General features: G+C 35.4%; 1 protein-coding gene across 2 annotated transcripts in view; it reads right to left on the reverse strand.

Annotated features, from left to right (window-relative positions):
* Positions 1-207: 207 nt before the first annotated feature.
* SMARCA1 (SWI/SNF related, matrix associated, actin dependent regulator of chromatin, subfamily a, member 1) overlaps positions 208-27274 on the reverse strand; it is a 33099-nt gene continuing 6032 nt past the window's right edge. For both annotated transcript variants that reach the window (XM_027645245.1, XM_027645246.1), the window contains exons 4-24: positions 26696-26796; positions 26474-26574; positions 26002-26181; positions 24522-24677; positions 24137-24268; positions 23310-23378; positions 22444-22553; positions 21567-21793; positions 20893-21014; positions 20404-20556; positions 18846-18978; positions 17726-17874; positions 16984-17103; positions 15717-15827; positions 15416-15529; positions 13400-13522; positions 11738-11870; positions 10669-10787; positions 10260-10472; positions 5023-5133; positions 208-4332 (exon numbers count right to left, since the gene is read on the reverse strand). In XM_027645245.1, coding sequence (XP_027501046.1) covers positions 4261-4332; positions 5023-5133; positions 10260-10472; positions 10669-10787; positions 11738-11870; positions 13400-13522; positions 15416-15529; positions 15717-15827; positions 16984-17103; positions 17726-17874; positions 18846-18978; positions 20404-20556; positions 20893-21014; positions 21567-21793; positions 22444-22553; positions 23310-23378; positions 24137-24268; positions 24522-24677; positions 26002-26181; positions 26474-26574; positions 26696-26796 — 2749 coding nt within the window. In that variant the 3' untranslated portion in view covers positions 208-4260. The remainder of the gene's footprint in view (positions 4333-5022; positions 5134-10259; positions 10473-10668; positions 10788-11737; positions 11871-13399; positions 13523-15415; positions 15530-15716; positions 15828-16983; positions 17104-17725; positions 17875-18845; positions 18979-20403; positions 20557-20892; positions 21015-21566; positions 21794-22443; positions 22554-23309; positions 23379-24136; positions 24269-24521; positions 24678-26001; positions 26182-26473; positions 26575-26695; positions 26797-27274) is intronic.

Genomic DNA, 27274 nt, shown 5'->3' on the forward strand with positions numbered 1-27274 from the left:
TATAGGCACTACTAGTATATTGTTTTAGATTACAGGAAATTATAGTTTGAAAGCAGACATGGAACAACCGTACAGCCCTTACATTCAGCCACCATAGCCTGAAAGTTATGGGAGACACAATAGCAACAAAAACAAATCAAACTACCTTGAACAGTATCCAAGTGAGTGGGCCCATGTGTACCAGAAGTATAATTACCAGAAGACATCGGGTTCATATTAATTTTTATTTTCATATATGTACAACTTAAGAAACAAATCTCAATTTGAAAAAGTTCAGAAGTTACCTTTAAACAACACAACGTAGACATACCTTTGAGGCAGCAAATATTACTTCTATTAAGGCTCTCATGAAAGAATGGATATCATGCAAATGCAATTAAAAGAGTACATTACATTTCAAAATATGCAAACTAAGTTCAACTTTAACTCTTTCAGAAAAAGAACATAACAAACATTAGAACTGTGACCCACTAAAGCATTTACATACATGCTTGAAGCTAAGTACACGGACTAGATAAACTTAAGTAAAATGTAACAACTGTCACGCTCTCTTAATCAGATCAGAAGTACAGTCAGCGATCAATCCCCTCCAGCAACACAAGTGCCAATGTCTGCATCAACCTTGTCATTTTACATTCACATAAACCGGTACTAACTGCAAAATTCCATGTTTCTACAGGCTGTAAGGCTTTGGCATTTATTTATGATCACTGAAAGTACTTAATCCCTCCACTGAACGTGGGCAAGAGGCATGCACAGAGAGCGCCTGTAACACAGCAGTGCCCAGCAGGAACTGCAGGCACTGCACAACAAAGTTATTTCTATCAGGCTTTTAGAAAGATTCTGATTAATTTTTGCATACTGTACCCCTTGCTTATGATCTCAGAGTGAAAGCTGCACTTTTTTTTTAAACCATGACCAGCACTAGCACTAAATCAAACAAGCAGTGCTAATCTATAAGAAAAAAATTCTTACATAATATTTTAGTATAGTAAAGCTACTTGTGCAAACAGTATCTAAAGATGGTCTAATATTACCAGCAAGAAGAAAGTTCATTCCTTCTCTGTGTCATCACAACAAACTGAAATTAAATACAATGAAGGTGGTCAGCAGCATGACTTTTTTTGTGTCATCACTAATATAAGACAAAAATAAAAGGACTGATAATTTGGCAAGTAATGAATATGTGAAAAAGAAAACCCACCACAATTGTCCTGACCTCTCCCAAGATGGTATGTGCACTGTCTGATGTGTGAAAGGTGCTAGATGACTTTTTCTTTCTTCAAGCCTAATGCTAACACAATCAGATTTTAGTTGTCTGCTGAACAGGAACTCATAAGTTATTTTCAGAATTTTATATCTTGTCATATTTTTGGCAACTCTCAAATTGCCTAAAGGCCCAGACTTTTCAGAAGTTTTGTATCACATTACATTCAGTGCTTACTAACTTCTTACAAACAGTATTCCTCACCTAAGAAAACAGCAGTTAAAAATAGGAAGATTCATTTCCACCATCTAACTTTGAGTCACAGCAGCAGCATATCATTAAGATACTTGCTAGGCACATACTGTGTGTGTACCTGCAACCAGAGGAACAGAAAAGGGGCAAGAAAGATCCATTTTACTTTAATCCTGACCAGCAGCTGTTAGCAATTTTCTTTAGTTATCACTGTAGGACATGATGGATGGGAAGACTCACTACGCTGAGGAACTAGTTTATAGTGTACAAGTGCTCTCAAGGACTGTTGTTCAACAGCACATTCAGCTTAACCAGGGACTACAGACTGTAAAAGATAACAGGTAGCTCCTGGGAGTATCTATCATTCTTCAGAGAAGCTGTCTGGTCAAGGGGATAATATCTGGAAAAACAATTGCATGATCTTTTGCTACAGAACTTGTATATCGTGTCACTGAGGAGGAGAAGAGTGAACATTAACTCAAGTGGTAACTCAAACCAAGAAATCTGCATAAAAGAACATGTTGAGATATTACCATTTTAAGTCTTTCCATACACTTTGCAACACAGAGAAATTGGATACACAAAAACATGCAAGTCAAACAAAGCTAATCTACAATAAACAAAACGAGAATACACTTATTTCAAGACTTAAAACATTAAAATATTCATCCAATGCTAAATAGGAGCAATGGAATAAGCTCTAGACCTAGCCATGTAATTCCATAAAAATTTCAATTGGCTATTCAGCTTTTATTTTCCTCCTCTTTTAACTGGTTTTTATAATTTCAGGCCATAAACTTAGTGAGTGGCACATGAGCTGAAAAGCAAATGTAAATAAGGCATCTTCCTCTCTCTATTAATAGCAATACTCCAGGGATTTGTGATTATATATGTACATAGCTGCACAGCCTTTTCCCCATCCACAATTACATGAGATGTCCTTCTCCCAAGGATAAAGCAGGATGTCAACTACTCCACTACCAAAAGCATCAGCTGAAGAGACAAGCTTCTTTTCTGAGCAGACCTATCCCATCTGGGTTGCACACTCATTGAAAGCACACACTGACACCCATGACCAACCTTCTCCCTGAAGCTGTGCCCCATCATTACCAGATGTACATCTCCACTCATCAGATAAGCCTCAACAGAGGAATACCCTTTTTTACACTACAAGGCATACAAATAAAAGCTTATTAATAACTTGGTCCCCAAACAAAAACTCCATTCCAAAATATATTCAAATTAATAAAATTATTCATCTTTTAAAATGCTCACTCATTTTAACCCAAACCTTAAACAGAGACCACCAAGAAAAGCTGGAAATTACTCATCAAACTTATACTGAGATACTAAGATACTAATCCCAGAAAACTTCAAAGATATACCAATATATTTTAAATGACATTAAAGAACAGGGGCAGAACTCAAGAACTTTATTTTATAAAGTCCTGATTTTACAAATACAGAAGAAGGTACCCAATGCAAAGCACGAAATACAAGGAGTTTAAAGAGGTTTCTTCATCTCAAAACACCTCAAACCACTGAAGGAAGCAAACTGCACCAGAAGAAATGTACAAGTAAGTCTTCAAGGGAAGTACCATGTAAAGCACACTGCATTAATCTAGACTTGACATTATGAGGGCATGTCTCACTGCAGCAAGGTCCATACTAAACACCAGATCAGAGAAAGAATATTAAAGTAAAACATTAGATGTCACAGTCACTGTTCTACTGATCTGGGAAAGGCAGAGACTCCAAGGTGAGCAGAAACTATGAACCTGCTTAGTAAAGGCCATTCTTGCAAAGTCAAAAAATCATACATCCAACACTTTCATCCCTTCATTAAAATAGAAATACTAAAAAGGAGCACTCCATAACATATCCCCATTGCTTCTGACTGACATGTTGAATCAAAGGTAAAAGCAGAACTTCAGCAGAGATAATCAGAGCAACAAGGCAGCATAGCTGAGCAGCCTACCTACCCAAAAACGAATTATTTTGTTTGCTACTTAAACAACCAGAAGCTGGTAGTTGACTACTTCCTTTTATTTGGCATAGAAAAGTTTTCATCTAGAGGTCATTCTGAGAAACACCTCACCTGTGTTTAAAAATGTATGAAGCCCAGTGGAATCAGTGATAAAATAAAAAAAAGGTGTATAAGTATTTGCTGGCTTTTCTTTAGAACATTTCAGAGAAAAATGTCCATTTAATGCTGACAGCAAACAAAGATGTCAGTCTAATTAGATTTTGTTCTGTCATGCTCCTAATCCTGTCTAAGCACTCCTGTGAAAAAAATCTGATTGATGATGAAGGCACAATTATACAAACCTTAACATTCTCTCTAGATGTAGCTATGCAAAAAAGGGAAAGAGGGTAGGGAAAACAAATATGAAGTATATTTCTCTTCAAATAATTAAGTAAGTTTATTTTCCAACAGCCATATAAATTTAAAATATGAAACAACAATAATACAGCTATAGAATCTAGGTTTTCTTTCAAAGCAGCAGCATATAAAACATATAAAAGCTAAAACCTCAGCACAAGCTTCAAAAAACCAAGGACTGAGTGAATTTTGCCAAAGACATGAAACTCACAAAATACAGTACACAAAAATACTGGAATGCATAAGATATAAAGCTACACATTTTAGGTAAAGAAGGCATTGAGAAGTATACAAAATTTGCAAAATTAAACCATGGGACTTGGGGGAGAGTACCATGAATACAAAGAAGTTGGCAATTAATACACGTAGATGGAGTGAAGAAAGTGGCAGTTTAATATTTAGCATTCAGTTTTCAGGTTCACGACTTCACTTTCTTGGCATCTTTTTTTCCAGAGTTCTCAGCAGCCAAATCTGCTTTTCTCTTCTGTGACTAAAGAGAAAAAATAATTATAAATTTAACAAAATGGTGGCATGATAAAAAAAAAAAATATACTTTTAAGTTTGCTACTGACTGTTCAAAAGGGAGACATGTGACCCTAACTGTTCAGTTCAGTTTTTCAGGATACAATACCATGGCAAACATAAATCCCTGATGTAGACACTTAAGTCTGCCACCCTTTTTATATTCTTGAATCATTACATGGTCTCAGTGATGCAGGTACCACACATACCATGAATTGGATGAAAAGATCAGGACCTTGACTTATACACAATTCTGATCTAAAGATGACAACCCTTCAAAATAAAAGAAGCACTTTAATTTCTTCTTCCAGCAACTACTATGTAGGGGAGGAGTAACAATCTGAGAACAAATGAAACCAACATATGAGGTACAAAAGTAGGTAGAAAATAGGCAGTGTAACTTTTTCTTAAGAACAGTCTTCCCCTGCTACTTATACAAAAGACTTTTTAAAAAAAAAAAAGCCCCAAAATACTGTATGTTGGGAATACCTATCTAAAAAATCTAGTAGAGCTGTGAATAGACAAATATTTCAGTTTAATCTCTCACCTAATGGCTTCTACTAAAGTAATCAGTGCCTATCATTATCTTTTACATTTTCTCACAAAATATAATTGAATTCTGCCCCACTAGAAGGAAAGTAAATGCTGCTAAACATACTGCTGTAACTTTTGCTCCTCTTTTCTTCTTTTCAGCTCTTTCCTTTTCCTCAATTTCCATATTTTCTTTTTCTATTAATGATATGAGAGTATTGCAGCGTCTCTGAAACTCCTAAAGAAACAGAAAACATCAATTTTTTTCAGTAAATTATACAAATTCTCTTGTTTACATAAATACGTTCAAAATTCTTGAATCTCAAAGTACTTTCATTTTCCTAAAACATTCAATATTCATGCAGCTTAGTTACTGTTGATCTGTCTTTCCCTTAGTGTAACCTTTCAAGAGAGAAAGATTTACTAAAATATTCAAATTCCTGAGAAGGAGTTTTCAGGATTGTATCTTCCAAACTGGCATCCCAAAAGACTGATCTGATCTTTTATCTTCGTTAGATGAAGCAAATTACAGCCTGCCAGCATAGTATGGCAGATTTTAGGAAAAGAGGTCTTCAAGTCTATCTTGAGAAAAAGAATCAAAGCCACCTTAAGAAATAGTTTTCTGCGGCAAACAGATTAAATTTTGGGGGTTTTAAGACCCCATAGAGCCCCAAATTGGCAAAAATCTATCCAGTCTGAAACTGTGAACTCACTGCTGTATTTTCAAGCAGCACCCAGGAGGTGGTAGGCCCTAAATGCTTTTAGCATCAAGACCTGCAAGGCATCTGAAAGTGATGAGGACCCAAACAACTCCAAGTAGCTGCACTGCAGTAACTAATGGTTGTCTTGCTTTATAGAACTCAAGTGACTCAGACAGTTTCTTTTACCCCATCTCAAAGGAAAAAAAATCTCTCACCAAATACCCAACAGTACCAATTTTTATTACAATTATTCAGTATATTCTATGTACATTAAGAAGAGTGGTTCCATGGGCTTTTCTTTCCAACTCAGAGCAGGAAGCTTTCGTCTGAGCTAAAAAAAAAGCTGGAAAAATATGTCTTATCTCTATTAAATTCAATGAAGCCATTTTTGAACCACAAGCTATCCTAGAATCACCTAGCAGCATAAATCTTAACCTACAATGGGTCCATTTGCAATGAAGTGAACAGGTGACCTTTTTGCCCAGAAATTAGTCTCTATTTTCTCAGCATCTGTAACCTGTATATTGCCTCAGCCATCATGTTCCCGATGGATAACGATGCAGCCTGAATGCTTTCTTGATCCTGAATGTTCTGAAACAGTCAAGCAAATGACTCATCTTTGAGACATTAAAACGCTCAAGCTTAACCACATTCTTTAAGTTCTACAGTTTCCACAGATTCCTCTACAGAGGATGCTCCGTGGCCTTGGGTGAAAGCTGTGTAACTCAGAATGGACACAGAGAATCCTCCCACTACGAGAATTCTTTTTACCACACACACACAAAAAAGTGTTCAGGACATTTTTTTTTACAACTCCCTACTAGAAATGTTCCAGTGTCATGCATGTAGCCTCGCAAAAAGAGTATTACAATAAGTATTTCTATCACATGCATGTAAAAGTAACCCCACAGCCATCAGTACAGGCTAAACCACAAATTAGGGTGCCACGCTTGCGCCCTGGAATGTGGCAGTCTTGCTGGAGATAAAATACTCTCACTTCAACCAATGAAACCTCTCAAATTCCACCCAAACAGCTTTTAGACAAAAAGGCAATAAGTGTGAGTAAACTTGAGTGCAACCCATCCCAACATACATTGCATCGCCAAACACAGAACAAAAGAGAGCCTCTGTCCCAAAATCCTACACTCTACAGATGAATACAGACAGTAAAAAGTAATACAAACAGAAATATGATTGTCAATATGCCAGAAGTATTTTGCATCAATTAAATTTGTGTACATTGCACTTAGACTTAGGAGAGGAGCTGGGGCAAAGAGAGATGACAAATTGGTTCATAACAACAATCAGCATGATTTTTACTAGTGTATGAGAAACTGGTTTGTGTTAAATTCAAGACAAGCAACTAAACAGAAAGGATTAAGAAATAACCTTGATCCATTTGCTCAAGGCATTCAGAAAAATCCACCTCTTTCCTGGGGAAAAATGTTTGCATAAATACATAGATTTATTAAAGTGTACAGGTTCATGGTTAGAATTTCCAGATGGACCACTACTCCAAAACATCTGCTGTGGACAGAGGATGGACTCAAGAACAATTTTCTCTGGAATATCACAGAAGCAGTTGACAGTAAGATGTGACATGCACACAGGTTTCTTTACACCTACCATCAGAAAGAATCTGCATGATAAATCCTGCCCTGAGCCACTGAAATTTCAATATGGACTGCTCCATTCCATTTCATTACTACAAAAATACGCTTATTTAAAATGCCTTGCACTTTTAGAGATGAGTTTTTATTCTGTGTGGCCTGATACTTTTCCCTTTAGGATGGAAAGAGATAAGATGTACTTTGCTCACCCCTTCATAGCTATAAAGACCAGTATTGCAATAAGTAAGATGGGAGCACTGAACCATCACCTTCCGCATGAGTGAAGGCAGAGATGCTGACCTGGGAGCAAAGCTTTATCCACAGGCCTGGATATTCCTGTATTTACAAATGAGTCATTTGTCTTATGCTAGGTAGGGTTTGCAGAAAGGTAAAAAAGAATATGCATAATTTATGACTTCAGAGAACAGATACCTGCTTCACTACTGCCATGATATTTTGCATTCTTCTTGCACGGACAGAAATAAAAGAACAAAAAAGAACTGTGCTCAATTTAAAAAGAAAAAAAACCTACAATCTTAGGCACTCATGATCTCTTTGAAACCTTACATTTTGGGTAAACCATCTGATTTTGGAATAAATAAATGAAGCAGAATTTGTTTTTCAAAGAGAAATCTTCAGGAGAAAAAACAGAATTAATAAGATGGAAGATAAGTTAGCTATTTGTATGGAATTCAAGAGACATCTAGTGGTTAGGATACAAAGCTTTCTCAAAGAGCCTGCTAAGTCTTTTTCAGAATTATGCTGCCCTTTCTATCTCATTTCATATCAGCTTAAATGATCACATGTGAATTTCAGCATTCTAAGAAGTCTTCTCCACTTTCACTAAACTTATTTACTCCTCTATAAATATTTGTATTTATATTTCGTTCATTATTCTTGGTATCATGTGATTTTTCCAGCACATTTCTTTACCAAAAAAAAAAAAAAAAATCACCAAACTAGTGTAAAATGGACCCATAGAAATTAATCCCCCCACAAATATCTGGATATTAGAATACACAGATTATATCAGTGATTTGCAGTTATAAACTACTAAACCACACATAGCATGACAATTTAAAACATTTAAGAAAATTAAATGCGCACTGAAAACGAAAGATTGCTTTAGCTTTGTGTTTTCATAACATTATTTTTCAACTGTGTGATAGCAGAAAAACTAAAAATATTAATATTAATGGATGGAATTTTAAGAGAAAACCTAAGTCAGAAAATTCACTATATTCCCAGTGCCTCAATTTCAGCATTAGACACCACAGAACATATTTCTACACTTGAGCAAATTATTTCTATCTCCTTTAAAATGAAAAGTATACTGAACATAAGGATCTGCAAGGAGATTTAAATTGCATATTTAACTCCACCCCTGACAACTATATATCAACTAATATTAAAAGCCAAGCTACATTTTTCATTTCTAGTACCCATCTCTGTGATTTACTTCAGTGAATTCCTGCATAGACAACTTAAAAGAAACTTCTTAATGGACTAAATATTGGAGGCTTCTCTCTTTATGGACATAATTTTAAAATCCAGTATTTCTTCAAACAGACATTTTAGTAAGTAATGCTTGTAATTCTTTTTAATTAAGGGCTAACTGCTCCACTATCCAGAAACACTTTAATTGCAGAAATATCAAGCAGAAATTGTATTGCATAATTACAAGCAGTACTGGGAGAAGCAAATATACCCACCTGTTCAAATACACATTTTAAATATTTTATCTTATGTTTTATTTATTCTTAGTACAGTACCCAGAACTCTAAAAGAACATTTTATAAACAAATCCTGAGGCCAGAAAATTAAGTCAGTAAACAACAATGCACAGTGGCTCTGCAAATGCTAGACTAAACTACTAAAAAATCCAGATTTCTATACAAAATGACATTTAAGTTATATGACTGCAGCACAGCATTTAATTGAAAATTTGTTTACAAGACAATGGGGAGAATCTACAACAGCTGTATAAAGGACAGGGAGCTCCAGTCTCTTGTATCAGCCACAACCAATACGATTTTCTATTTGAGCAGACAGAGAAGTGTTACAGCTCTTAATCTCTTGCAAGATGAAGTTATTTCTGGTATTACAGAAAAATTTGGAAGTACATTTTTCCTATTTAAATACGTTCACATGAAAACACGTTTGTGTTTCTTACATAAGGTGCACTGATTTACAAATTTTACCCATAAGAAAAAGGAACTGAATCAGGGGAGGGCTAAACAAAAATCCCAGGGCAAAGCTAACAGTTTTTAGTAATTGAAAGAGTTCCAATATTCTGATGTTGGTACCTACATAGCTTCTTATTTGCAACCACCAAAGTTTCTGTTAGTGTTATCAATTCCCACCTAATGACTAAATTAAAAATTAATGGTTCTGCTCTTATGACAAAGGGAACAAAAAATCTAAAATTCAGAGTACTAGTCTACTTGCTGTTGAACTTGCATTATATTCCCTAAGTACGAATAAAATCTTAAAGAATTTTAAGCACTTTCATGTGATAATCCACATTCACAACTACAAAGTGCATTTTAAACCCATTGCTTCAATGATTAATTCCTATGTGAACCACTAACTTTCCTCAGACTTTTAGAAATTAAATACTACATTAGAAAAGCTGTTCTTTTCTCCAAGTATATAATTTAGATGTTTTTGGTCTTTAATATTGTCCAACAGTTCTAAAAAAGTCGTATTTTAAGAGACATTGTTCAATAAAACATTCAAGTCTACAATAAACTAACAAGGATATTTGTAAGTTTAGTCTACCTCTGCATTAATCCCTTTGAGTAACATGGGACTTCAGCTTGGCAGGTTTTCTAATCTGTTTGTTTCAGTTTTACTGTGTTGTTTGCTGCACTAAGGGAAAAGGTTATTTTATAAAAAAAAAAAGAAATGAAAATGAAAACCGAAGTTATTCTTTCAGCGCTTGTTTCCTCGACACCAAAGTTCCAGCACAAATCCAAATTTTATGTGATGGTGCTTAAAAAAAGGGAACAAGATATTTTATATAATGCCTTGTCCATGTAAGTGATACCCACCATGGCAGTTCTGGATTTGATGAACCAGTCGAACCTGAACTGAGGCGCGTTGCGCACACACTGCCTCAGCTCCTCGTACACATTTTCTTTGTCAAAGCCCATCTTGTGCAACATACATATCAAAAATCTGTCTTCTTCTTCTGTGTAATTTTTCCCTTTGTTTGTTCCATACTGAATACGCAGCTGATGAAAAGGTGCTTTATACCTTGCAATCTGAATGCAAAACAAAAATGAGGAATAATAAACATACACTATTACATCAAGGATCTACATATTAGTGTAGATCACTGATAGATGGTATACTATATAGGATATAAAAGAATACAGAACTCCCATCTCCAACTATTCCTTTTCTGAAAGAATCTGAAAGAAGTCAGCTGCAGAAAACAAAAAAACCTGGAGTGATTACTTTGGCATCGAGGGCTTTCTTGATACTGATCCTCCGTTGAATTCTTGCCTCTCCTCGTTCAATTTGAGCCATAATCCTCTCAATGTCTTGTAGTTCATTACAACGTTCCCAGAAAACAGCTAAAAACACAAAACAAAATTGTTGAATGTAACTTTTTTCTCTGCTCTTACTACTTTACTCAGTTACGGCACTCTGGCAAAAAAAGAATGTAGCTTGTGGTTCTATTAAATCTTAAAAGATGTGCTAATGCTCTCCCAGTTTACTATGCTAGCCAAAAAATAAACTTGCACAGATCCTTTATTCAGTATCCTTAAAAGTTAACTATAAGTAAAGGTTTAGTAAAAATTTCTAACAAATTTTACATTCAGTATAATTAATTATAGTCATTTTTAAGTACTGCTTTCCATAACAGTAGTGAAACAGGTTAGAGCCACTGGTGTAGCAGTAAAACACATTACTATTTTTGTTTTCACTAGTTATCTCTATGGGCAGAGATTTTCATTTTCATTTCTTAGTCTATATGTTATAAAAGCTAGTAAACTATGGTTTCTACAGTGACAACTTTTAGCCAATCCAAAATAAACTCAATGCTTTGAAGGGAACTCTTCTGGAGCTCTTCCTTTTTAACTATAAGAAGAATATTGCAAAGTTAAATTTTATGGTGTTTAGTAAAATTACATCCAAGAATGAAAGAGGAAGAAATCTGTACAAATTTTCCAAATACAAAAGACAAAGATACGGTGTACTAGCTAAAATAGCAGAGATACAGCATAAAGAATCACATTGGCACTACAAGGCAACTTTACAATTCCACAGGTCCATGTTGTCAATGTAAATTAACCATGTATAATTCTAAATTTTGACTAAGGAGGGATGAAGGCAGCTGCAAGTGTTTTTTATATCCTGAAAAATTCATCTTTTTAACAGAATTAAGTCTTTTGAAAAAAACACTGTATACTGTAAAAAAAAAAATCTTACACACATACAAATTCTGCATTTTAAAAGAACATGTAGCAACAATGATGGTAATACTGTGTGATTAAGAAATACATTTCAAAACATCACAAACCTGAATACTCAATGACCTCCTCAGGTGACTTTCCTTCCACCTCACGGGCAATATTGTCTATATCGTCACGCCCGTATTTCTCATTAGCTTTAATAAACTGGTTAAAATCTCTTTTATTCCAGTTTGTAAAACCCTGCAAGCAGCAACAGATCAAGAAGGCATTATTGGGAAGAAGGGAAACATTTTGCAAAATTTTGACTTATGTATGTACCATTTGCTCTGACTGGCAATGGCTCTGACACATCATGTAATTACAGTGGCTAACGGTGTTTCAGGATTTCCATAAACTCGCATTATCCAGGGGCTTGTTACTGAATCATTAAAAGTCTAAAGACGGGTTTTTTTGGCATGAGTCCACATGCATTAGTAAGAGTTTTTTACCCTCTCTTTTTAAAGTTTTTGTGATATTTCTCCAAAGAAACAAGCTCAATGACAGTCACCTTTCAGCAGATACAAGAAACACATATCTGAGGAGTACAGGGTGAGCAATGCAATGTCATTACAAGTTCTTAGAGCAGTGCAAGTATCTAAAGCAAGAGCTCCTACTTCAGACATTTACAAACCTGGAACCAGACAAACAGTTGGATGAAAGCATAAGTATGTCAAGAAATGATCTCTAGTCCAAAAAGCTGCAATCAAATGGAAACTCTATAGCACTGTCAAGCAGAGAATTTGTTATGTACCAAAGAAATCAATCCAAAACTGAACAAGTAAAGCAAGATGGAATGCACAAAAACATCATCCAAGAAAGAGACGTTACAATTTAAAGACAGGGAAAGGAGAAAACACCAAGAACAAACAAGACAATCACATGCCTGAGCAGTAATCTGTAGTGCACTGAGTTTCTTTCATCACAGAAATATATTTACAAGGAACTCTGTCAGTTCTGCAGCTGAATAAACTCACTCCACAATTGGGCAGCATCTTTAGAACTAGTATAATATACACAATACAAGTATTTCCTTTTAATCATTAACAGCAGTACTGATATGCATATCAGCACCAGTTTAAATATTTCCTCTGCTATACACCAGTGAAATTAGTAGTGAAATTGTGACCTTGCAATTTTCTTCCAAGGTACATTATTTCTTCCACAGAAAATTTTCTGAATAAAAAAATCCTGTTACTTTGAGACACACCTTTCTCTGTAACAATCAACTTCTAATAACCCTACCCAGCAGGATGACCATCCAAGAACTAGCCAGGGACAGGAATTCAGTCCCAGTATAAAAAGAACATGCCTAACAACTCAAGCAGGACAGAATTAATAGATGTGATGTGCCTTAGACATCTGCATAAACACCATCTATGTTGATAGAGGCTTGTCCTGATTCAAACCCTTTTTGATTAAAAAAATCCATGCAAGCTCTATGTATATAGGAGAAACCTGTTGATTGGGTTTCTGCAGGTACTGCTGGGTAGTGCATCTACTATACAAGTTCTGGTCTCAGAAACATTCAAGGACATTCAAGGAAATAGTAAATTTGTTCAAGGACAGGAAAGGTCCCTCAAAGGAAAACCAAGCAAAACCATTACATGTTATGTGCTTTCTTCTTTCAACAACATCAGTGCAGCTTTCCTGTGTGTATTTACCATTATTGGTACTTACTTTCCATCATAGTAAAAACATATGATGAAATACTTCAGTTCTTTCTATTTTACCTGTGTGAGAAGCTTTTCTTTCTCTTCAGTTTCCTCAGTATTCAGAGGCATAGACTCATCTATCTTCTTTTGTTCCTCCTTTTGTACTTGAGCTGCATTTGGAAGATCAGGATTCCTGGGGACCTAAAATCAGGGGTATCAGAAAGCAGTAGTGCAGCAATGTTATTTCAAAGACTGTATTTTAAAAGTACTGATCTGTACAAGTTACCAAATGTGTTTTATGTAGATCAAATCTTATTGCTTAAACCCTTCCTCCTAAAAATAGGACTAGATTTTGTCAAGTGTCTTTTATAAGTTTGTTATGCCCTGTGCTCACAACTTCCACAAACAACTATTTAAGGGTATTGTGAGGGGCAGAGCCCCACCTGGTGTAAGCTGTCGCAGTTCACTGATTTCAGTGGCACTTTTCATCAGCTAAGGACCTGCTCTCCCACATCCCATGGTTTATAATGCTGTATAACTACAGTGAAATCCTAAGTTCTGCCAGGTTTCCTATGAAATTTGCACACAGTCGAAGTAAGGACCAGACAGACAACACGATGTAAACAAGGCCAAGCAACATTTTATCTCTTTCCACATTGACCCATTTAATATTCATGGCCTTTAAGCTGTGTATTGCAATTCCACTACACACAACAGCAAACAAGTCTGAAACCAGTGTCCAGTAAAGATTTTGTAGAACTATTGCCTTTTGCTGCAAAAATATGTAAGTTAAGAGCTGTTTAGCTGTTTTTAATATCTAAGAAATTTTCTTGACTTTGATGGTTTAAATTAAGACTGACACATAAAGCTTGGTTCCTACCTATTTCATACCTTCTGATACTGTTTATGGCAGTTTTCAGTTTTAATAATAAAGTCTCATCAGAAGCAAAGTTCCATTTCAAAGAACAAATTTAATCATATTTATCACTTTCACCACCAGTAAACAGTTATACTAACTTTTTAAGATAACAAGTATTCATGTTTAACCTATCCAGTCTGACAGGTTTCACTAACAGGGCTGGAAACCTCTCTGTTTTCATGCATATTGCCAACATTAGCAATTCTCTCATCCTTCATTGTTGGATCATTAATGGAATAAATCTTTCCCTGAGCTAATTATACTCCTTTTAATGCTTAGCTTAATTCTATCCTGTCATCCATATAAATTCTTTTTGCTTCAAACTAGATTCTGAGACACCTTCTGTTTTTCCTTAAAAATATAATTTTGCTAATATTAATTCTACTTTTGGACAACACCAATTTTCTGTCTGTTGCTTTATATGACAAGTTTATGTTGTCCAACACATTTTACAGGTGATTTCTTCTTGCTGAAACCTGCCATGAAACTTGGGGCTTTTTAAAGCAAGTTACAGACGTGTCTAGTAAGGGATCCATTTGATTTACTCAGCCAATACTGGTGGAAGTAAAGATAATCAACATTAAAACAGAATCTGAGTTCACTACTTGTCCAGTAACGTCAGCAGGGAAGAGGGAGAAATTCAACTGAGGCATAGTAGGAACTAAAAAGAAAAGAAAAAAAGAGAAGTCTGTTGTTTGGTTTCCTTTTTGTAGTATTAATACATTCAGACTTCTCCACACCTTTAAACCTTTTATATCCCAGCAAAATCAAAGGAAAATCATTATCAGTTCACTTACCTTCATATCAACACAAAGACAGTATCATCTTAAGTTACCTTCTGCATAAGATATACAAAAGCTTTAACAAAAAAAGTCATACTCTGGAAGGTGACCTTTTATTTCTCAGTTAGACCACATATCCCACTTTTGGGTTTGAGTATTTGAAGCGTCAGAACTGTCTCTACTTTTTCTACTCTATTTTATTGTTCAGAACCCACCACAAAACACAAAGCTACACAGATATGAAATTTTTAGTGAAGAAAAGAATTACAGATTACTTTTTCTGCTCCACAGTGGAACAGAAACAGGGGAATAGAGGTTTTAAGCTGCAATAAATCTGCAACGAGGAATACAAATACATTTCACTGGTTTGAAGAGAAAAAAAAAAAGCATTACCTTATATCCTATAGTCTTACGATAATACAGAATTTCTTTTTCCAGAAGTTCAAATAACCGTGGTGGGAAAAACTGAAAATCCTGAATATTTGGTTGTTTTGGAGGTCGTGGAGCCTTCAAAAATACACAGATACATCAACATTATATAAGCTTGACTTCTGTGCAAATAAATTCCAATAATTCAGCAGCAGTGGCAACTTATCACTTTGTAAATACAGAGGGTGAGAGCAGGGGATGCAACATGGGAGAGGAATAGCAAAATATTAACATAAAAAGCCTTCCATACTTGCCAACTTCTTACCTTTGGGACTTTTGGTTCACTAACACGTAGGGCTTCTCTGAAATAAGCATCAACTGCATAATTAGCTTTGCGTTCTCTTTTTGGAGGTTCAATCCATTCCATCATGCTCAGCTACACACAGATTAGAATAAAAAGGTATTTAAGTAGCTTTATGCTTTCCTAAAGTCACAGGAACAATGACTGAAGTGGCAGTGCAAAACAGGAATGTATTTTTGCATGGCAAATGTATTGGTTGTGCTCAATAACTTGGGTACTACAACAGAGTTCAAAAATAAGCTAGAAATTATAGCTGATTAACACATACAAGATAATACACAAGCAAGGCAGTGGACTGGCAAGAATAGATCCTTTTACAGTATTCTAGGTATCTCAGACACCTGAGTAAGGCTGTGATTCCATCTACCAAAACACAGTGGAAGGACTGGAGACTTGGGCTCTGAATACTCTAATTTCTTGTGATATGAATAAATTGCTTCTCCATCTATATATATAGACAAAAAATCCATTAAAAGTAGATTAATCTTAACTGAAGCACTTGAAGTTACTTAAGTGTATTTCAAGACTATGCTGTATTTAACTTACTTCTTGTAATGAAATTATCAACATGAAGAAAGAACCTTACACACACACTGCACTATATTCTCATTAAACAATTCATTTTTCTAAATGTTTCTTCAAAATTGATAAGAAACCTGGGCTAGAAGGGCATTTTGTAGTTAACAAATAATAATTCACATATCTGATTCCACGTAAGACCTTCAGAATATCTTCTCTATACATCCCACAAAAAACAAAGAGACACAAAGGGAACATTGTGGGACTGAGCACTATCTATTTATTTGGATAATCCTTCTATTACTAGGTAAATCAATGTACAAACAGTGCACATTAATGCTTGTGACTAAAACTTTCACTGCAAAACGAGACTGAAGTCCAAGATCCACACACAGTATCAGGCCTGGTTTTCCCCCTCGGATATGTGACAGTAAAATAAAGCTGAATGCAGCAGTACAGTAGGATGTAACATGGTACTTTTGCTGCAGAAAGGATAAAATTTGAGCAATATTATCAGATTTTACCATGAAAAAGATCAGTGGAGCTGAGAGCTAATTTAAAAAAATTCAGAATATTGATGCTTTTGCAGAGCCAAGCGAGTTTTTCAATAGGTCCTTACTTCTCCAGAATAACCTTCACAGCCATAACATTTATACTATGGCCTTTATGCTTGCACCTCTCAACTTAAGTCCTAAAGACTAAGAAAAATTACCTTTTGCTTTTCTCTGTAATCTTCACCTTCGAAGTTGTATAAGCTCATCTCTGTGTCCATAGTGAAATTTCGCAAGGAGCTCTCCCCCATTTTCTGCAATCGTTCATTCATTTCAGCTGTCTAAGAAGAGAGGAAGATACTTTTAGGCTCACTTAAGCTATTTTATCTTTCCTGAAAAATACAGCTTTCATCATTACTGCAACATTCTCAATGTCTCTTTCTGCTTTAAATTTTTACTTACATTTTCTTGTAAAGAGAAATGCCCATTGTGCTTTTCAATTTGGAACAATTTGACTCCAAGACTCTCCATTAAGCTAAATTTATTATGCTGGGATGTAGTCCTACAAAGGTAGGATTTAACTTCTAAATTTAAATTAAATTTATGCCCAGCTCCTTGGAGCTGAAATGGCAGTTCATTTTTCCACAGAGCTATCTAATCCCTAATGAAGTTCCATAAAGATTTTGTGTCTATTAGAATTGTTGGCATTAAATTTACATTTTTCTAAAAGGCCACAAAATAAACCGTGCTTAAGATATGATGCACACAGTCTGAACCTTGAAAAAAATTACAACTCACTAATTCTACTCCTTCAAAACTTTCACATGATTTAAAATATGCACAAATAGTAAAGTAATAATCTGGCATAAAAATAGATTTACATCACCAGATCCCATTTCAATTTTGTGCATATATATTTCATGTTTGATACATTTTGAATTCCATACAAAACTGTTCTCTAACCTTCTTTTCACCTCTTTCTAAAATAGTTGTTATATCTTCTTCTGTCAGCTCACTATCTTTGGAAGCAAAAACATGAGTGGCTCCGTGGCGGATCATCTGCAGCATTTCATCTTTTGCCAGTTTGTTGGACTGTTGGTCTATGAGCCTCCCTAAAATTAGAAGAAATGTGTTGAAAGTTATAATTACAGGAGGTCTAGTAGGACCATGCAAACAGTGGATTTTTTTAGTTCACTGACAGAACAAGAAAGGAAAAACAGAACAACCGTACAGAAAAAATACATTTCACTGGAGATGACAATAAATGGCAATCAAGAACTTCAGGGAAAATAAAAAAACAACAACTTTAAATCAAGCCATAACAAAAACCTTTCACATTCAGATAATCCAAATTTTACATTTAAGATCTTATTCTTACAAAGCTGAACTTTTAAGATCACAATCTTTTTTCAAGATGAAAAATGACAAAGTTTTCTGTAATAACCATTAATAAGTATTTGATATCTTTAACACTCACTTCACTGATTTCAACCCAAATTTCTGAATATTTTTCCCAAAATTTGAATTGCTGTCCCAAAATTTCACTTATCCTATCTCATCTCTTCAACATGCTACCAATATTTTGACCATCATCCTTTCAGTAGCCCACCCTCGAGGAAATACAAATAACCTTCAAAACTTAGCTTGGGTACCTTAGTTTTCAACAAACTATTCTTCCAAGAGCTTCTAAACAAAGATATGCAAAGCAGTTTTAATGTTCAGTCAAGTCTTTTGTGGTAAGAAGCATATGTATATAATTATTTTATCTGTCATGGAACATATTTTTTTTTTCTCATTTTTAACACATCACAAATCCAAGTAACATCTATTCAGCTGTAGTTTACTTTTCTCATGTAGACTCTTAATATAAGGCTACATCCACATTATTCAGGAAACAGAATTTAAAATAATTCAGCTGAACAAGTGAATAACTTATACATTAGGGTTTCTTGGGTTGGTTTAGTACACTGCTATTATACATAAGGCCTGCTTTCTCTAACACTGTACATTTGTACAGTCATTTAACCATACTTTAAGGGACTGAACAATTCCATTGCAGACAAACATATATAGCAGTTGATACCTTGTTGTATAACTATAGAGTCCAGCCTCAGTTTTATTTCAGCTCTTTCTACAATCCTCTCTTCAACAGTATTATCAGTGATAAGTCGGAACACCCGTACTGGTTTCTTTTGACCAATACGATGCGCACGGTCCTAACAAACATAAATCAATGAGTGTTCAGCAACAAGAACTCACAAGCAATAGACAGTTAGCTTGCAGAAACAGCAGACTCAGACTAGCATGTACTTCTTGCTTCCTCACCTATTCAAGAGCATACAAAAATGTAAAACCAGTGTAGTAATATTTACCTATAGCTGGCTGTTACAGTGTTTATGTTTGAGTCATTCTCTAGCACTAAATTCGTCTCCCTCGTTGTAAATGAAGACATCTCAATGTCTGTCTAGACTGCAGCTGGGAAGTGGGAATACAACAGTACACACACACATTTGCACTGCTTTCAAACTAATTCTCTTACTTGACACAGGTAATGAAACTCTGGCATCCCTGGCTTGAGTATATTGATTCCCTGGGCAAAATTCCTGCAGCCACAGCTTCAATACTGTACTTGTCCTAAGCCAGCTACATTAAATCATCAACATGCAGCTGACACAGTACAAGTACAACACACAGAGTATGAGGTTTAAAACTGACACACTATATTTGTGTTTGTAACAAAACTTGTGTTTATCCTCTCTGGAAAACATGAATAAAAATATTTTGTCATCTTAAATAAAAAAGTTAAACAACTATCCTTCAAGCTGTGGGTACCAGGATTTTCTGACTGTCCTTAAAAAATGATCTGTTAAGTCTTATACTCTCCTGCATAATATTAATTTCTTCCTGAAAACCCTTTTGAAGCTCACAAATCACACTCATCAGCTTCCAGGAAGTTGGTCTACTATTGGCAGTCAGCATGCATATCAAAAGGATGAGCTATTCACATGAAATATTAGATGAGTTTAAGTGCATTAAAAAAAAAATTAAATATTACAAACCACCGAACAAATACCCACCCTCCCATGCAAGAAGGATCATGTGATTTTTATTCCACATGAAACAAATTACAGACTATTTTTTTTTACATTCTGCACTCAGAAAGAGAAGATTTTAGTATGTTTTACCCAAAGATAACTTTTTTCCCCAGCATCACCACCAAATGATTTTATGCTTATGCAGAAACAAGATGAGTTGCAAAAGCATAGATTTCCCAAATAAGAGAAATAAAAGGCTGCATGCTTTTAATCATTTATTTTGGAAACAGCCCTCTGTTATTCACTTACTGTTCTTTTCTGGAAAGACAGATATTAATGATTCTATAAACAACACTGATACAGTATTTCGATAGAAATAATCTGTCATTATGAAAATAATTAAGACGAATATTTACAGACAAAAATCTACAGTTACTTCCACAAATTCTATTCATTCCTTTTCATTCAATTCCTCAGTTTCTTGGTACTGTCTTGTGTATACAAAAAGTAAAGAAAAATAACAAAAATGTGAGTTTTGAAAAGAGTTGTACAAAATAGAACATTGACAACTTCAACAAATGAATGTGTATTAGGGAGTTAACTCACCATGGCTTGCAGATCTACTTGAGGGTTCCAATCTGAATCATAGAGAATAACCACATCAGCAGTTGCCAAATTAATTCCAAGACCTCCAGCTCTGGTACTCAGCATGAAAATGAATTTACTGCTGTTGGGAGCATTAAATGTGTCTATTGCTTCCTAAAAGAAAAAAAATATGGTGTCAATTAAGTATCAGATCTTTCAAACAAGTTTCCAAACTGTTGGTGGTTTTTCAATAAAATTTCTTTTAAATTTACTCAATTTTCATATAAAAAAAATTATCCAAGTAAGAAACTGTAGATTTGCACAAGTGGAAAAATCCATATTGGGTCCACAATATATTCTATTTTTCATAGAATATGGCCTTGGCAGCCTTTTAAAAAGTGTAGCATTTTTGCTTTACCTTAAAAAATTATGTAGCTACCCATAAATACGTAAATAATAACTTCTTAATAATCTAATCCATAAAACCAAAGTAATTTCTTGTTTATATACCTCTCTTTCTTCATGTGGTGTCTGTCCATCAAGTCTGCAGTACTCATAGCCACGCCACATGCAATAGTCTTCCAAAATATCCAGCAAGCGAGTCATCTGACTGAAAAGGAGAACTCTTGAACCTGACAGAATACAGAAGGTTTTGTTGTTGGTTTTATGTTTTCACATTAATCTTATCACAGAGTTAATATAGAGCATGACTGAGAATCTATGTGAAATATTCTGTACTATGTCTAACTCCTGTCTCTCTTCTGAAGTTACTTTTCTGGTATTGATTTAACTACTCAAGACAAATTATTTGATAAATTATACAGGAGAAATACACAACCAAAGAAACAGAACACTTCAAACCATCGTAAGATAATTAGGTAACAACTGATGTGCACAGACAAACTAATCCTCTCATTGGAAATTTTATTCAAGAAAGGAAGAGCAGAGCTTCCTTTCTCCTTTCTTTCTGCTTCTGCAAATTTTTAGTCTTACTCATCATTCCTGTAAGACTTCTTTCCCTCCATGTGCTGAGACCTACAGAAAATTAATTTTCAACAAAACCTCACAAAGTAATGAATGCCTTCTCGGTGGAGGGAAGACAAGAATGAACCTATGCTCTTTTTGAAAGGTAGTTTTACTTACAATGAGCATTCAGATCACTGCTGTCCATAACCAGTACTCACCTTGCTCTCTGAGTTTTGCCAGCAGTTTATCCAGCACTAACATTTTACCACTGTTGGTGATGAGATGTGTGTCAGTGGTGTAGGGAGGGCCTGGCTCAGCACCATCAAACAGGTAAGGATGGTTACAGCACTTCCGCAGCTGCATCAGAATATTCAGCAGACGCATCTTATCCATCTTCCCAGCTGAATTCAGGATATCAATATCTTTCATCAGGATCCTTGTGTACCTGAAGTTTTAAAGGCAACTTTGAAAAACTCTCAGGTCTGTATTTGACATTCAAAACATGCATGAAACCCTGCAATATCCCAATTACTTATTTCTGGATGCGGGAGTTTGCTTTGTTTATATAAAAATGAGCTATATTATTATGAAACTTGGCAAAAAACATCTGACTAATAAGAATTTATAAATCCATACCTTAACATGAAAGGAAATCTGTTTGCAAGTGACAGTGATCTGTCATTTACTGTGTTATCTTTCACTTCAGTAGTACACAGTGGATTAAACATATCACTTATTTGACAGAAGCTGCTACACTGATCTGCCTCCTTTTCCTCACATTTTTTCTGGGTATGTAGCTCCTCAAAGTTTTATTTTAATTTCAGGTGAGACTTGTACTTGTGCATACATACTTGGATCAAAGAAGGAAGCTTAGGAGGCATGTTCTTTCAAACAAACTTAAGGAAGGAAAAACATTTCTGCTTTCTTCCTCCCAGCTCTTTTCATTGGCCTTCCTGAGTTCTTTTTAACTTGTGCATTTTTTAAAAAAGCCTCACATACAGGTTTCTCTGACTTTCTCAGCACTCAATTATAAGAAGAAAAATAACATCAATGTGTGTATCAGAAAAGAATCTTACTTTGATGTAAATAACTCACCATTCTCTCTGCATTTTGCTGAGCCCAAGATAAATTTTTACTTCCTTCTTTGGAGGCAAACTCTTTTCAACTTCACCTTTTATACGACGCAATAGAAATGGCTTCAAAACCTACACAAATTAAGGGGGTTTATACAGATAAATGTATAAAATTGATTGCCTCAAATACAAAATTAACAGACTCAATTATGTGGTATGTATTCAGAACTAACCAATATCTATTGCTGTCATGGTGACTCCTTCAGAAAAATTCTGCTGAAGTCTGCAAAACAGAGCTGTCCAGTAATGACTAAGCTCACACATAAATATGTAACCCTAGGTAAGGATTGCCACATTCTTCCCAGTTGTTATCCTAAGCAGGGGCCAAACCATTAGCTTATAAAATCTATTTCTTTTTAACCTGAGATCTGTTTCATTTCCACTAGCAGCATATACAAAACACACCAACATTTCAAATATAAGCAATGTATGTTGTAGTTTCTCTGATTTGTTTTGTTACTGTAAGATGAAAAATGTCTTTTATCTCATGCACAGTAAAACAAGGTAAAGGCATGCCTTTATTCAGACTAGCATGATGTGCATCAGATACCATTCACAATAATAAGTGGTTTCAAAAAGATCTCAAAAGTCTTCATTTTCACATTTTATGTTCAGACTTTGTCTGCTTCAAACAGTAGTGGTACAAAAAGCAGTATCTATAATAGTAAGTTCCAATATTTAATTCATGAAAGTTCTGCCAGGCAGTTCTGTAACTAAATACCTCACGTTCATCTTTGCAACTTTGAGATGAAGGGGAAAATAATCCAGTTTTCTTTTTTACACTGTGCATGCTAATGATGACATGTGATTACAGCTTTAATTACTTACAGCATGAAGTCTTTCCACAAGTTTCTGATCACCAAGACAATTTTTAGTGTCGAACCATGAGTCAAAATCCTGTGGTGAGAAACAGCACAATCGGTATGAACAGTTTATCATCTGTACTTGGAACAGACACATATTGACTCTCTTTCATTCTAGCTGAGAGTGGCATAAATCTTGGGACAAATGACTTCTGTGAGTGAAAGAAAAATCAGTCTGCAATGCTATGTCTGTTCCCCAGCATGTTATAACGTTCAAGTCAACTGTATAACTCTGCAGACAAAATACTATTACTCTGCTTCATTTACAGCAGTTTCCCATGCTCATCACTGTAGTCCAAGTCCTTCCCCTCAGTGCTTGTGTAACAATGGGGCAAGAAGTTAAAAAAAGAAAAAGAATTCAGAGTCCTTAAGTACTGAGATGGACGACAGAGTAAAAATAATGGAAGCAAGCAAAACAAGTACAAGGAAACATTAACAGTAAAGGAGGAGAAAGATTACTCAAATTCTACATAAAAAAAGGCTTACACCTATTTGGATGTTTCACATTCTTAATTCTTCATTCCTTTCCCAAATTTTGCATAATTAATCAACTATTCAGAATATTACATTTGCTATTACTATTCTGAGGCCTTATCTACACTAACAGAATGCACTGTTTTAACCAGGCAGAGCAAAAGCAGTCTATAGTTTGGTAAGACACAGAGTTTCTCCTGAATCCAGGTTTTCAACAACCTATGTCTCTTGCTAGGCTGTTCATTCTTCTCCTCTGCAGACAGCAGCCTGGGAATCAAAATAACAAGACCAACATTGTACTTCCAAACATCAACTTACGTCTGCAGAATTGAAGACATCAGGTAACAGAAAATTGAGTAATGCCCACAGCTCATGGAGGTTGTTCTGTAAAGGAGTTCCTGTAAGCAGCAATCGATTTGTTGTCTTGAACTCACGTACAATCTCTGACAGCTAGAAATACAACAAATAGTTATCATCACCATGTACAGATAAGCACAGTGAATCTTCATCAGTTTCTGACACCTAAGACAATGTCAATAAAATTTAGAGACAGTGAGCTACCCATGAAATTCATATTTACCACCCAACAGCTTATGGCTTTTATTTTGAAAAACACTACATCTAACAATTACAATCTGCACAAATCAGATGGAATCTTTTTGTATTGAACTAATTTCAAAGCATCAAACAATTTTGAGTTTACCTTAGACTTCTCATTCTTTATTCTGTGGGCTTCATCAATTACCAGGTACCTCCAGTTAAATTTTTTGAAGACTGATTTCTCTTTAATTACCATTTCATATGATGTAACACAAACATCCCATTCACCAGGCATCATAACATCACGGATAAATGCAGCCTAAAGCAGAAGAACTAGATTAATAAACACTTATAAATATGAACAATTTATATGACATTCAGTGAAAACTGTTTCCACCAACATTACTGATGAACTAAACTATCACAGAAAAGACTATGAAACATCTTTTCAGTAACTGAAAGTTACTGTAACAAAACCCTTCAATCCTTTGTACTTCAGGCATAGAGAAAGCTGGGATTAAGCAAAACACAAATGATCTCCTATTCAAAATTAAGTATTTACTCTTCAGCATAATTCCTCTGTAATTTAAACACAGTACATACAACCAGTAAGGAAAAAAAACTCTAACTTGTCCGAAGACACAATCCACAAAAGTGTTTCAAAGCAACTCACAAAACTCACTCATCTTTTCTCTTTCTTAAATACCTCATTCCTCTGCCCCATCTCTGTTTTGCAAGGGATACATATCTAGGAATATAAATCCTTTCATACCACCATATGGGAAAGCCACACATACAGGTCCCCGTGGTGCACCTGGAGGCCATTCCCGTGTTCAGAGCCTTCCCCAGCTTTGTTGCTCTTCTCTGGACATGCTCCAGTACCAAAATGTCCTTCTTGCAGTGAGGGGCCCAGAACTGAACACAGCATTCAAGGTGTGGCCTCACCAGTGCCGAGTATTGGGGAATGATCCCTTCCCTGGTCCTGCTGGCCATGCAGTTCCTGATACAAGCCAGGATGCCACTGGCCTTCTTGGCCATCTGGGCACACTGTCAGTTCCTATTTCCTCTCTAGAGCCTTTCTACCCTCAAATAGTAAACAGGCAGTCATGCAATCCATATTAGTAGCCACAGAATTCACAGAAACATCCAGCTTGTTGATCCCCTTCAAGTTAGCAAAACACCCCATATCTATTTTAAGGCCTTCACAATGAAAGATGGAAAGTTCTACAAAAAAATCTTAATCACAAGGCAAGACAGGCTTATAAAATACAAGCAAAGAGTGGGAGGAGTTACCTAAAAAAAGGTGAAGAAAGAGGTGAGAAAGTGAGTGCAATAAAGAAAAATGAGTACACACTGTCACATTGCAAATATGGAAGAAAAACAGGTGTAAAAATCAAAGAGGAAGACAACAGAGAAAGAGGCAAGTCAAACAGCTGTACTTTGATCCCAGTCCATTACCTCATCTACTGATTTGTATTTTTCCCTCATAGTTACAAGCACAACATTTTGCATTTTCAACATTAATATAGTTAGAGAGTATTAAAACATACTGTAATGAAGTAGTTAGCTTAGAGAGAATTCCACATACCTAAATGATATTTTTGCAAAATAATGGAAACATTTTTGAACTGTACAACACTTACTCTGGCATCTTTATCCCCGATAAGGCAAACAGCGCGTAACGATGGAACCCAGCGCTTGAACTCATTCATCCAGTTGTGCAGAGTTGATTTTGGGACCAGGACCATGTGTGGCCCAGGAATGTTTCGGTAATGCTTCAGATAGCCTAGTAATGCTATTGTTTGCAGAGTCTTACCAAGACCCTGCATTGGCAAAGGGGGGGGGGGAAAGAAACCTGCTGAAGTGAAATACCATACAGAAATAATTTTGAACAATTTTCCTACTATGTAATTCTGCCATTTAAGTTGTTCAAAGCAAACTGGATAGCAAACGTTTGCAATGAAATTTCTTTCATTGCATTACAATTTCAGATTTGAAAAATCAAACTATTGTAGAATGATGCATACTACTGCACATACATTAAATACTATAAGCACTTTAATGTTGCATTTTGCTCAATAATTACCACAAAAATTCCAAAAGATGACTGCTTACCATTTCATCTGCCAGAATGCCATTAACACCATTTTCATACAATGAGATCATCCAGTTCAAACCTCTAACCTGATAATCTCTTAGAGTTCCTCCTTTCACATCTGCAAATGTAAGATTCCTCTAAGTAGAAAAATACTAATTGTAAGTAGAACATTTTAATTGTGTTCTGCTCAGATCTTAATTACATCAAAGCAACTGGAGAAGTGTTGATACAATACTTACAGGAGGGGGACTCCTCGAAGCGAATACACACATTAGATGTTTTCCGACTCTCGGACAACAGCTCCTCATCTTCCTCTTGCTCCGTGCGCCTGTGACGGTACCTAAAGGAAGAACCCAAGAGTCGGGTTTATACAAAATAATTTCAGTGCACTGACTGCAAACTCAAAACACAAATTACAACAGAAGCAACCATTGATCTGCAACGGGTACATTCTAGTGTTCTGTTAATAAGTTATTCCTTAGGGGTCATTCCAGCTTTAGTTAGAGAGGCTGATATAAAGCCCTCAACTCCAGAGCCGTAACTATAATCTGACAAAAAGTATTGTGAGTTCTCTAGGGCACTTTTTAACGAGCAACACAGAAATACAAGACACATCAGTGGTGGCCTTAGACTCAGTTACTTGATAACTACAATGTTCAGAAGAATCACACATTCAAATTTAAAAAAAAAATAAATTAAAAATTTATAAAATAGAATGTCATTTTGCAAACATTCCAAAAACTAGTTGTTTGTTATTCCAAAACCCCTCAGAGGCACTGCATGCAGGCTCTGCCTGCAATACTTAATACAGACAGACT

This window comes from Corapipo altera, unplaced genomic scaffold (genome assembly GCF_003945725.1).
Source record: "Corapipo altera isolate COAL_440 unplaced genomic scaffold, ASM394572v1 65, whole genome shotgun sequence".
In the NCBI taxonomy this organism is placed as follows: domain Eukaryota; kingdom Metazoa; phylum Chordata; class Aves; order Passeriformes; family Pipridae; genus Corapipo; species Corapipo altera.